The 13287-nt window shown below is 41.2% G+C and overlaps 1 protein-coding gene across 2 annotated transcripts in view; it reads left to right on the top strand.

Annotated features, from left to right (window-relative positions):
- ccm2 (CCM2 scaffold protein) overlaps window positions 1-13287 on the top strand; it is a 59376-nt gene that overhangs the window by 32524 nt on the left and 13565 nt on the right. For both annotated transcript variants that reach the window (XM_052025143.1, XM_052025144.1), the window contains exons 4-7: window positions 1161-1344; window positions 3247-3368; window positions 8546-8681; window positions 9996-10053. In XM_052025143.1, the coding sequence (XP_051881103.1) occupies window positions 1161-1344; window positions 3247-3368; window positions 8546-8681; window positions 9996-10053 (500 nt within the window). The remainder of the gene's footprint in view (window positions 1-1160; window positions 1345-3246; window positions 3369-8545; window positions 8682-9995; window positions 10054-13287) is intronic.

The following is a 13287-nucleotide window of genomic DNA, read 5'->3' as shown; positions in this document are numbered from 1 at the left end:
ACATCATTCTCTGTCACTTCTGCCATCTCCAACAGGACCCCACTACCAAGAATATCTTCCCCTCCCCACCCCTTTCTGCCTTTTGCAGGGACTGTGCTCTCCGTGACTCCCTAGTTCACTCCCCCCACCCATGCTGCTCCCACTCCAGGGACCCAAACAGTCCTTTCAGGTGAGACAGATTCACCTGCACCTCCCTTAATATCATCTACTGTATTTGGTGCTTCAAGTGTGGCCTCCTCTACATTGAGACCAAACACAGAATAAGTGATCGTTTCACAGAACTCCTGTGCTCTCTGTAACTGCAATCTACATCTGTTGCCAGTCACTTCAACTCCCCCTCCCACACTATTACAGATATGTCAGTCCCCAGATTCCTCCACTGCCAGGAGAATTCCGAGCACAAACTGAACAGCACCTCATTTTCCATCTTGGAACCTTGCAGCCTAATGGCATGAACACTGAATTCTCACACTTTAAGTAATCCATACTCTTCCCCCCCCCCCCCCCCCCCCCCCAAACCATGCTGCTTTTCTTTCCTTTCCTAGCCTCTTTTTCTACCCCCCCCCCCCCCCTCCTGTCCTTGCCTTTGACCCATCTCCTGGTGGATCTGCTCTCCCCTCCTCCCCTGTAACTGCCTATCACTCTCTCACCTGCATCTACCTATAACCACCTTGTGCCCACCCTTTCTCCCCTCTTTTGTCCACCTATCACTGCTCTGCTTTTCCCTCCTATATATTGGGCTTCCCCTTTTCCTACCTTCAGTCTTGAAGAAGCGTCCTGACCCCAAAATTTGACCGCCTGCTTTTCTCCACGGATGCTGCCTGGCCTATTGAGTTCCTCCAGTATCGGTGTTTTTCATCTAGATTCCAGCATCTGCAGTCCTTTGTTTCTCTTCATTGCCTGCTAACGACTTTAGGCACAGATTGTATAAGACTATAAACATTTTTTTGAGGCTCTGCATTGGAATTCTCAAAAATAAGCAGTTTATTGGAATATCAATGTTATGTAGTTTTAACATTTGAGCTGGTATGAAGTTGATAAAGTCAGATTTACAAGTATGCCTGTGCTTAACTGCTAACTTGATATTTGACTGATAACTCGATCAATCAAATTTTAGTTTTCTGCTTAAAGTAAACAATCTCATTTACCATCTCATTTAGAGGGCACATCAACTCCCAGGACCACTAACACAAGAACAAGATGCAGTAATTACTGTGTCTGCATACAATATTAAATTGGTGTGGCGGGATGGAGAAGATATCATCCTTAGAGTTCCAATCCATGATATTGCAGCAGTCTCTTATATTCGAGATGATTCCCTTCATCTGGTCATTTTTAAAACTGGTAAGTCCTGTGTTTTTGGAGGAAATCCTCAGTTAATTCTTGCTACTTGGTACAATTTTTGTAATATAACAAATCTGGGATTTTATATTTGTGCTTTTTCATGTAGCTTGAGATTTGTTATGATAAGCTAACTAATTCAAATAAATGGAATGAGTATTTTAAGGAAACATTTTGCATACTTAACAATTTTTGGCCTATTACAGTACTACTCTTGCTGAGAGAAACTTGTGATTCTTTTTCCTGCATGTGTAGTTCCATCAACAAAGTTTCCCCCAAACCCAAATGAGTTTTAAAAGCCAGTTTGAGACATTGACATCAAGGCAGCATTTGTCAGATATTCTCTCCTCACTTTTTGTCTCTCTAATATCCTGATTGAACAAAAACATGAGTGAGCATGTTATTGGTATGAGTAGGTTTGATTTGACTTTGTTTGGAACAAAAAATACTTGGGGGAAACTTTGCACATTTTCTAACAGATAAGAATATTAGACTAGAGTGGATATTCTAAAGGGCATTAATATAGGATTCACGAAAGGCCATACGAATTGTCTGATTGTTCACCAAAAGCCACTGTTGATAGCAGTCAATAGGTACAGAAAGGTTAATGGCGCTAATTTGGAGATGGCCACTTAAGTTGTGTGGTCTTCCAAGTCTTTAAGACTTTAATATTAAAAGGAATAAACAAGCTACCTTTGTGCCTCAATTGAATAGTGATAAATGACATCTTTGTTATAGATAGCATTGGATGTTGAACAGAATATGAATGTGAAAAGAATATATTCCACCACCTACACAAGTTTTGATTGCAACTTTTTCCTGAATGGAAAATTGATTATGTAAGCCTTAAAAACATACTGAGCAGCATGCTACCCTCATACTTGGTTCTGACAAAGGATTAACAGCTGGGGTATTGATTTGTCCATTGTTGCTGCCTCCTTTGAGTTCTTCTTTGTCTATAAGGCTGATACAATGCCTCTGTACACTAGTCTTGTGTACCAGTTCAATGAAGAGTCACATCAGTTCTGATAAACTTGAATTGTTTCTTTCCACAGATGTTGTCTGATCTGTTTTTACTTGAGTCTAATATGCACTGAGTATTGTAATAGAGTGCTGGCCTGGATTGTGCACTCCAGATGAACTCTCATTTCCCCCCCACCCCCTCCAAAAGCAAAATCTTCTGACTTGGAGGCAAGATATAGTAGCACGCTTCACCTCTGATTTACATTTGTGAATTTGGGCTGCAGATAGGGACTTGAGCAAATAATCCAGGTAGATTCTGCAGTGTTGCGTCATAAAGATGTAGTTTTTAGATCCAGACATTGAACAGAGATTCTTTCTAACATCTTTAATGTCTTCTTGCACTCTTCAAAAAGTCAAAGTTCTGATGACCTTGCCAACATTTCATTCCTCCAATGTAATTTTTAAAGGAAATGGATATCAAACCATTGTCACCATGCTGCACTGCAAATTAAATGCCATGTTTCTTGTAGATTTGGGTGTTGCTGACAAGGACAGCATTCATCGGCCATTCTTAATTCTTGAAATGAAATTTCTTTTTTACAGTGCAGTTAAGAGTTGACCTTTTTGCTGTGGGTTTGAGGTCATAGGTCGGCAGATCAAGTAAAGGTTGCAGGGTTTGTTCCCTGAATGACAGGCAATGAAATTTAGTTTTGTGGTCACCATTACTGAAAGTGGATTTTTCTTCCAAGATTAATGAATTTTAGTTTCAACAGCCATGGTTAGATTTGTGCACCAGTCTTTGTATCATTAGTTCAAGCTGTGAATTCCTTGTCTTAAAAACAGCAGTGCACCTGTTCAATATATTGCATTTCAATTGCATTCCAACATCTTAAGGCTGTGGCAGACATTATAAAACTTTTCATTGTTGGTGCTTTCTTTCAGCCAGCGACTCTGGGAATTCAACCAATCAGAGCACTGAAGGTTTCACTAAATTACAGGCATCAGAAAGTAGAGCTGGAACCATGGAAGCATGTAGTCTAGTCGTTGTTGTCGTAGAAAATAAAGTAAGAAGTTTTCAGTTTTATTAACTTGATGAATTGCATAAAAATGAGTAAAACGATTATCTCATAAATGATAATGATACTTGCAGCACCACTCTTCAAAGGGTTTGGCTGTTCCAATTTTGGTTTGCAGTGGTTGGTAACTCAATTTTGGCTCCATCACATGATCTAACTTTCTCAAATTAGAAGCTACTTTTTATTTCATTCAAACATTCACACATCAGAGGGAGAAAATAAGAGGACATTTTTTCTTTGCATAGCTTCCTCTTATTGTTTAAAAGACTGCATTCTGGCCAACAGTCCATAGAAACCTGCAAAAGTGGTCAGTTATAGCAGTTTCCTGAAGTTTGTATCTCTCAATCGTGAGAATATTTCTTGGACATTTGCTGTTAATCAATTGAACATAGAACATAACAGCACGGTACATGCCCTTTGGCCCACAATGTTGTACCAAACATTTTATCCTGCTCTGATGTCTATCTAATCCTTCCCTCACATAGCCCTCCATTTCTACCATTCATGTCATTAAATGTCCCTAATGTATCCACCCCCACAACCTCTGCTGGCAGTGTGTTCTACGCACCCACCACTCTGTGTTAATAAAAAAAACTTACCTCTGACATCCCCTTGTATCTTCCTCCAAATCTTAAAATTATGCCCCCTCGTGTTAGCCATTTTTTCCCTGGGGAAAAAGTCTCTGACTGCCCACTTGATATATGCCTCTTGTACACCTCTAGCAAGTCACCTCTCATCCTTCTCTCCAAAAAGCCCTAGCCCACTCAACTTATCCTCATAAGACATGCTCTCCAATCCGGGCAGCATCCTGGTAAATCTCTAAAGCTTCCACATCCTATAATGAGGCGACCAGAACTGAACACAATACTCCGTGTGATCTAACCAGAGCTCTATAGAGCTGCAACATTACCTCACAGCTTCTGAACTCAATACCCCGACTAATGAAGGCCAACACACCACATGCCTTCTTAACCCTATTGACCTGTGCAGCAACCTTGAGGGATCTATGGAAGTGGACCCCAAGATCCCTCTGTTCCTCCACACAGTAGAGTCCTGCCATTAACCTGCCTTCAAATTCAATCTTCTGAAGTGTATCACTTCGCACTTATCCGGGTTGAACTCCACCTGCCACTTCTCAGCCCAGGTTTGCATTCTATCAATATCCTGTTGTAATCTACAGCAACCTTCTACACTAGCTACAACACCACCAGCCTTTATCATCGACCAACTTATTAACCCACCCTTCTATATCCCCATCCAAGTCATTTATTAAAAAATCAGACTAAGGGTCCTAGAACAGATCCCTGTGGAACTCCACTGGTCAGTGACCTCCAGGCAGAATATGCTCCATCTACCACTGCCCTCTGTCTTCTGAGTGAGCCAATTGTGAATCCACACAGACAAGCTTCCCTGGATCCCATGCCTCCTGACTTTCTGAATGAGCCTTCCATGAGGAACCTTATCAGACGCCTTACTAAAATCCATATACACCACATCCACTATTCTACCTTCATCAGTGTGCTTTGTCACATCCTCAAAGAATTCAATCAGACTTAAGGCATGACCTGCCCCTCAAAGCTATGCTGACTGTCCCTAATCAACCTATGCTTCTCCAAATGCCCATAAGTCCTGTCCAAGAATCTTGTCCAGTAATTTTCCCACTGCTGAAGTAAGACTCACTGGTCTAACTCCCAGGGTTATCCCCACTCCCTTTCTTAAACAAAAGAACAACATTTGTCACCCTCCAATCATCTGGCACTACTCCTGTGATCAGTGAGAACGCAAAGGGCAGGCACAATAGTGTAGTGGTTAACATAACACTTTTCCAGTGCCAGTTCAATTCTGGCCCCTGTCTGTAAGAAATTTGTATGTTCTCCCTGTGTCTGCGTGGGTTTCCTCCGGGTGCTCTGGTTTCCTCCCACATTCCAAAGACGTACGGGTTAGGAAGGAGTGGGCATGCTATATTGGCACCAGAAGCGGGCTGCCCCCAGAACATGCTACACAAAAAATGCATTTCACTGTTTCAGTGTACATGTGACAAAGATATTTTAAGATCATCGCCAAAGGCACAGCGGTCTCATCCCTTGCTTCCCATAATAACCTTGGACATATCCTATCTGGCTCCAGTGACTTGTCTATCATAATGTTTTTCAAAAGTTCCAGCACATCCTCTTTCCTCATATCGACATGCCCTAGCATATCACCCTGTTGTACGCCATCTTCAAATGTTAAGCTCTCTCACTGGTGAATACTGAAGCAAAGTATTCATTAAGGACCTCCCATACCTCTTTCGACTCCAGGCATGTTTCCTCTTTTATCCCTGATCAGTCTATCCTCACTCTAGTCATCCTCTTATTCACATGTGTAGAACACTTTGGGGTTTTTCTTAATCCTACTTGCCAAGAACTTCTCATGCCCCCTTCTAGCTCTCCTAAGTCCATTCTTAAGCTCCCTCCTGGCTACCTTGCAACCCTCCAGAGCCCTGTCTGATCCATGCTTTCTAAACCTCAGGTAAGCTTTCTTCCTCTTGACAAAATATTCTACATCTCTTGTCAATCACAGTTTCTTCACTCTGCCATCCTTATCCTGCTTCAATGGGACAAACCTATCCAGAACCCCATGCAAGTACTCCCTGAACAACCTCCACATTTCCACTGCACTTCCCCAAGAACATCTGTTCCCAATTTACACCTAATAGCATCATAATTCCCCCTCTCCCAGTTAGATACTTCCCCATATCGTCTGCTCCTATCCTGCTCCAAGGCTATGATAAAAGTCCAGTTATGGTCACTATCTCTAAAATGCTCTCCCACTGAGAGATCTGAAACCTGATCAGGCTCATTGCCTAGTACCACGTCCAGAATGGCCTCTCCTCTAGTCAGTCTGTCCACATACTGTGTCAGGAATCCTTCCTGGACACACCTAACAAACTGTGCCGTCTATCCCCTTTACACTAAGGAGGTGCCAGTCATTATTAGGGAAGTTGAAATCACCCATGACGACAACCCTGTTATTTTTGCACCTCTCAAATCTGCCTCCTGATCTGTTTGTCTCTATTGCTATTGGGGGGGGGTCTGTAGAATACTCCAATAGAGTGATCACTCCCTTCCTGTTTCTGACTTCCACCCACACTGACTCAGTGGACAATCTCTCCAGGACATCCTCCCTTTCTACAGCTGTGACACTGTCCCTGATCAGCAATGCCACTCCCCCACCTCTTACCTCCATCCCTGTCCCTTTTGAAACATCTAAACCCCAGAATATCCTGCAGCCATTCCTGCCCTTGCAACAGCCAAGTCTCTGTAATGGCCACCACGTCATAGTTCCATGTACTTACCTATGCTCTAAGTTCATCAGCCTTGTTCCTGATATTTCTCACATTAAAGTAGACACACTTCAGCCCATCCAACTGACTGCAATTTTGCCCTTTCAACTGCCTATCCTTCCTCAGTCTTTATATGCTCTGCATCTACTTGTGCACTAAATGCACCAACCTCTGACCTATCACTCCGGTTCCCATCCCCCTGCCAAACTAGTTTAAACCCTCCCCAACAGTTCTAGCAAACCTGCCCGCAAGAATATTGGTCCCCCTCTGGTTCGGGTGTAACCCATCCCTTTCGTACAGGTTGTACCTTCCCCAGAAGAGATCCCAATGATCATCAAATCTGAAACCCTGCCCCCTGCACCAATTCCTTAGCCATGCATTCATCTGCCAAAATCATCCTATTCTTGCCCTCACTGGTGCAGCAATCCAGAGATTACTACCCTTGAGGTCCTGCTTTTCAGCTTCCTACCCAGCTCCCTGTATTCCCTCTTCAGGGCCTTGTCTCTTTTCCTACCTATGTCATTGGTACCAATATGTACCTTGACCTCTGGCTGTTCACCCTCCCCCTTCAGAATGCTGTGGACCTGATCCGAGATGTCCCTGGCACCTGGGAGGCAGCATACCATTTGGAAGTCTTTCACGTCCACAGAATCTTTGTCTGCCACCTTTGCTATGGAATCCCCTATCACTACTGCCGTTCTCTTCTCTCTCCCACCCCCCTTTCCCTTCTGCATCACATGATCAGGCTTAGTGCCAGAGACCTGGTCACTGCAGTTTTCCCCTGGTAGGTTGTACCACCTAACCCCCCCCCGTATCCGAAGTGGTATACCTGTTATTGAGGAGAATGGCCACGGGTACTCTGCACTACCTGTCTGACCTCCGTCCCTGTAGCTCTTATCTATGAATATCTTGTTATCCCATAGGAGCTGAAGGTTGTCCAGCTGCAGCTCCAGTTCCCTAACGTGGTCTGTAAGGAGCTGCAGCTGGATGCACCTCATGCAGATGTAGTTATCAAGGAGACTGGATGTCTCCCAGAACTCCCACATCTCAAGCTGAACACACCACTGACCCTGGAGCCATTCTCACTACTCTGGCCTGGCACTAAAGGAAACACCAAAGCAAGAAAGAAAGGAACTTAACAAAGACTTACCTTTGCCTCCTTTTACTGAAGCCTCCTGAGCCAAAGCCTCAATACCCCACTCTAACACTGGTCCACTGCAACAATGGCTGCTCTGCTTATACCTGCTTTCCCCTTATTTGCTGCTGTTACTAAGCCTATCAACTGGCGACAATTTGCAAATGTGCCTCGTTTAGACTCTTGAAGGTAAAAGTCACAAGCACTTGACAGAAACTCTCCTCTTTTCAAAGATCACCTCTTTTCATTGAGGGTTGTAAATCCTATTTGATACTTTGTTAGTCCTGAGAAAACTGCTGATTTGGGTATGGTTCATCAGGCCATGCAATGTATATTTTCCCCCTATTAAGTCTTTATTTGGTTTAGGCATTTGGGTATACGGGCCATCATCTTGGGATTTGAGTTCAAATCCAGCCAGTGACTATATACAGCACTTCAATTTTGCTGAAGGGTTTTGTGTGAAATTAAGTTTGGAAGCCCCAAACCAGTTTCTGTTGGTAGAATAAGCTCCTTTTGAAGTTGAAACAGAAGTGATCTACTCATTTATTCCTAGAATTTTAGATAAAATCTTTCTCTCAGCACAAGTTATTTTCCCCCACAGTGGTATAAAGAATAAGCTTGCATCATGTGGGTGTAATTTTCTACACTTTTCATTACTCTTGCTTTTGAATTAACTCGATTATTAGTGTGTATTTTTTTTTGCAGGCAGCTGCAGAAGAACTCTGTTCCCTTCTTAGTCAAGTCTTCCAAGTTGTTTACACAGAGTCCACAATAGACTTTTTGGATAGAGCAATATTTGATGGTGCTTCTACCCCAACTAAGCCCATGTCCATATACAGTGGTAGGTAACTTTGTTGTTTTATGGGGTTGGCAGTAAGTTTAGGATTTTTATTCTAATCTTTATCAATGTAATTAAAATTCTACCTACTTGAATGAAATGTTGATTTTTACCCACGCTTAGTCCATTGAAGGCAAATGGAATTAAGTAGATAATGCTTTCAGCAAAGAAGTACTTGGAGGGTGAAAACTGAAATGTTTTGACTTGTGTAGAATTTACAAAAGCACTAAATCTTCATGAAATGTAGTTTTTGGGAACTATTGTCTAACACAGCCATGAGAATTTGGTCATTATAGTTGTGACTTCTGCCAGCTCTGCCCTTATTCTCACCTGACTACCATCTGGGTTGACTCACCATCCTTGTGAAACAGCTTCTCCCCATTTAATTCAGTAGCATTCAGTCTGTTCTATCACCACTTAAACTTATAGTGAACAGACCAGGTCTCTTCAAGATCTTGAAGCTAAACCTTCTCGGTTTTCACTAAGTTTGCAAAGTAATCTAGTAGTTACTGGGCAGTTTTGTGCTCTTTGCATCTTGTCCCCATGTCTCTTTGCCCCTCTTTGCCAGCTCATTGTGGTACAGCTGAGAAGTATTTCCCCTCAGCTACAAGTTGATGCATTGTGTGGACCAGAACTGAACTTGGTACAAAATCAAACATGGAATAAAAATTAAACTCCTAACCCTCAAGGGAGCCTTTATAGAACCACTTTGTGTCATTGCAGTGATTCTTTTTACAATGAGAAAGTAGTTTGCCAAGCTGAAATCTAACAAACATGTTCACTATTGCAAATAGTAGCTTTATTTCAAATAACTGTCTTGCCTGGCAGATAAAACCAAATATTTATTATTGTGCATTTTTTGTTTCAACTCTGTATTTTACTGATTCTAAATTTACTAAAACAAATTTGATGACAGACAAAAAGGAGTAGTCTCATGACAATGCGACAATGGCTAACTTAAGGGGACATAATTTTAGGGTGATTGGGGGAAGGTATAAGGGGGATGTCGGGTAAGTTTTTAAAGAGTGGGTGTGTGGAATGCACTGCCTGCAGAGGTTGTAGGGGCAGATATATTAGGGACATTTAAGAGACTCTTAGATAGGCATATGAATGATAGAAAAATAGGGGGCTATGTGGGAGGGAAGGGTTAAATAGATCTTAGAGCAGGATAAAATGTCAGCACAACATTGTGGACCGAAGGGCTTGTACTGTGCTATAGTGTTCTATGACTGCAATTTTATGGAGCTCTGATTTAAATTTTTTGGCTTCGGGCATGCATGTTCCTTGCACTCAGTTTAATACTTCTTTTGGAAACAGATGATTCTTCAAGTAAAGCAGATGTTAAAGAGCCGTATGATGCAGAAATTAGTAATTTGTAAGTATCTGCCTTACTATATCCCTCAACATTTAATAATATGGGAAGTAAGTATAATTTCATGTTTCTGTATTTAAAATCACATTAATTAACTAAATTGTCAAGCTGTTTTATCCTAAGCCGTGTTTGGCACTCTGGCAATGTTAAGAGGAAATTGCACTACTTGTTCTTTAGTAGTAAAGATGTTAAGATTCTGAGGCATTGTTTTACTTCTGCATTCAAATTAACTGACTTCTGCATTTTTAAATTCTGTGCCATCACAGTAAAGGCTGCTATTTAACTTCTGCCCCTATCTGCCTTTTCAAGGTGGTGGTGAAATGGTTTCTTGACCTCTACCAATCCACCCTCACTTTTATGATGCAAGGAATTTTAGCATTTTGACATAACATTTCTTAGCTGGGGTGATGTATGATTTGAATGGGAAGTAGGTGATGGTAATATCATGGGTCTACTGCAATTCTATCCCATGCAGATTTTGGAAGCCTTTGGGATGTGGCAGCATCACTAGGTAGATGTGCTTCGACTTGTTCTTGTGGCCAAATTATTTATGTGGCCTCTGGGTTTTTGGCAACCTGTAGGATGGTAGTAGAGGAGGGTTCAGTGATAGAAATGCCTTTGAATATTAATAGCAGATGATTGAACTCCTGTTGGAAATGGTCATTACCTTGCATTTATTTGGTGCCAAATTGTTTCCCATCAGTCTATGCCCAATTATTTTCTCAGGTCTTACCTGTAGGTGGTTATGGACTGCTTCACCTGAGTTGAGAATGAAACCAATCATTCTGCAGCTGTCTGCAAATATCCCTACTTTCTCTCCCACAAGATGAAATGTGGTTGGGCCTGAGGCATGACTATGAAGAATTTCTGGAATATTCTGAAAGTGAAATGATCTGCCAACAAACGAACCCCCTTTAGTGCTACTTTTGATTACAGCCAGTAAAACGTATTTTTTGGCTCAATTCTCATTTACTTCAATTTTACCAGACTGGCTTCTGTAATGCTGAGCCCTCCAGCAGAAAGGAATCAGCTGTTCAGCATTTTTGGCTGAAGATGAATGGCAACACCTCAGCCTTTTGCACTTGCATGCTGTGCTTAAACATTTCCATGCTTAATTGGAGAGTTTCCTTGTGTTAGTTTATCACCATTCATAATTGAATGTGGATTGTGTGCTAACTCTAAGGAAAAACAAGTGAGCAGTTCAAGTTACCCATTACAATGCACATTGCCTTGCTGTCTTTCCTCTCTTCAGAGGTTCTGTTAAAGACTGTTAATTGAACTATCCATATCAAAAGAACTTTGGTTCAGTTGTCTGTTATATAAGTAAGGTTGGTAGGGGTACTATAAATTTGCTTCAAGAATGCAGCAAGAGATTTTACTGCAATCGGGGTGACCAAACTACAGCATGATCGGGAACACTACTACTGACTACAACACCTTGGTGCATCTGTCAAATTACTCATTTGATACTTCTATACCTGTAGTGGTTTGTCACATCCTGTGCCAGCTGTTTGAAAGAGCTATCCAATTAATTCTGCTTTCCAGCACTTCTCTGATAGCCTGTGAAATTTTCCCCTTCAAATATTTACTGAATTCTTTTTGTAAGCTTATTGCTCACTGTAAATTATAGACATTATGCAGAAAAATCATGACAGCAGTGTCTATGACAAGTGCATAGTTAAGCACAGAAATTTGGTGATCATCATTTCACTTTAAGTCCCATCTCAAGTTCCCCTGGATTCCTAAATCCATCATTCTTAGACTAGAATATACTTCTGCACCTAGTGTCTCTTCAGAACACCAAACTAGAGTCAAGCTCAACAGAATCGTCCTTCCTCACTGACTGCCAAGCCCATTCCCATAGCTGTGGTTTTGCGAGATGGTAGGAACAGTGGGAATCACATTCGTCCATTCATGCACATCACTAGTTACATGATGAGACATTTGGCTAGTGATTGCTTCCTATTTTGAGTTTTCAAGTAGCTGGGTTGTGGTGTGACCTACTCTAGTTAAAACAAGAAACAGGCAGCTAAAATAATAAATAGCAAGACACCAGCAAGGAGAATTCCCACTGGGACCAAAATCAGGACCGCTCGGTTACCTCTTGCGAGACTACCATTTGATGTGTGGAGCAAAATAAATATCCTTTATGACAAATATTAAAACAATAAAGTAATAAAACTCCTAAATACATCTAAAATAACCAACATGAAAAAAAATCAATATTACAAGTCCATAAAAAAAACCTAAATATATTAATTGTTCCTGTAAGTATATTTTGGTGACATGGGAAATAAAGAGCTTGTATTTCTGAATACCTAAAGTACAAAACTGTTTTCTGAAAACCAGGTCCTTCTCGCACTGAAAATAAAACCATAAAAGCTCAATGTGGCAACATTGCCATTGTCCTTGACGGTTGCTTTGAGGTGATGGGTATTTGATCTCAAGATAGGCAGCCCCTAGGTATCCAGCGTTTGTCTGCAAAACAGGTGCAGACATCAATGACTACAGCCCTGTCACCTTGCACAACATTAATGTCTGGTATTCATGTTCCCTGGAATTATTTAGAAAGTGTGATTCCTTAAATACAATAAAAACAGTTTTGGAAGCAGTCTGGCATAGCAAATTTAGAATCTTAAGTCTATAAATAAAAGACTGTTTTACAGAGAGACATCTCCCTGAGATGAGGCCAAGAGTCTCAATGGCAGATCCACAACTTCTACATGTCTTATGTTGGATCTGGGCAGTGCCAGATTGTTCTTCACTGGGTATACATTCACTCTTGATAAGAAAGCTGTAATAAAATCTGATATTTTTTTAAACAAGAAAAAAATCCTTATCTGGCTATATAATTGAGGGTCATTTTTAAAATGACACCCCTATAAGGCATTCAGGTCCAGGTCTCAAATTCAATGATTCTCCAGTTGTCTGATGTAACCCTAACCTCCCTGATTGTCAATTCATCTCCAAGAAGTCAATAAAAGATACAGGTTTAAGACACTTCAGAATACAATACATCTTAATTACCTCATCCACATTTCCAGCAAACTGGAAGGATAGTCCCACCATTCTGTCACTATTCCTTTTAAATCCACAATACCTTTTATTAATAATAGGATTATGTCATTAGCTCGGGAATCTCTAAACCTCCATCCCTTGTTTTCGAATATAAAAAAAACATTATTAATACGCATAGGCAAATGAAGGTATTCCATGATCTTTTTCCTGATATCATCC

Source organism: Pristis pectinata, chromosome 10, assembly GCF_009764475.1.
Source record: "Pristis pectinata isolate sPriPec2 chromosome 10, sPriPec2.1.pri, whole genome shotgun sequence".
Lineage (NCBI taxonomy): Eukaryota > Metazoa > Chordata > Chondrichthyes > Rhinopristiformes > Pristidae > Pristis > Pristis pectinata.
This window is presented reverse-complemented; position numbering and strand designations above follow the sequence as displayed.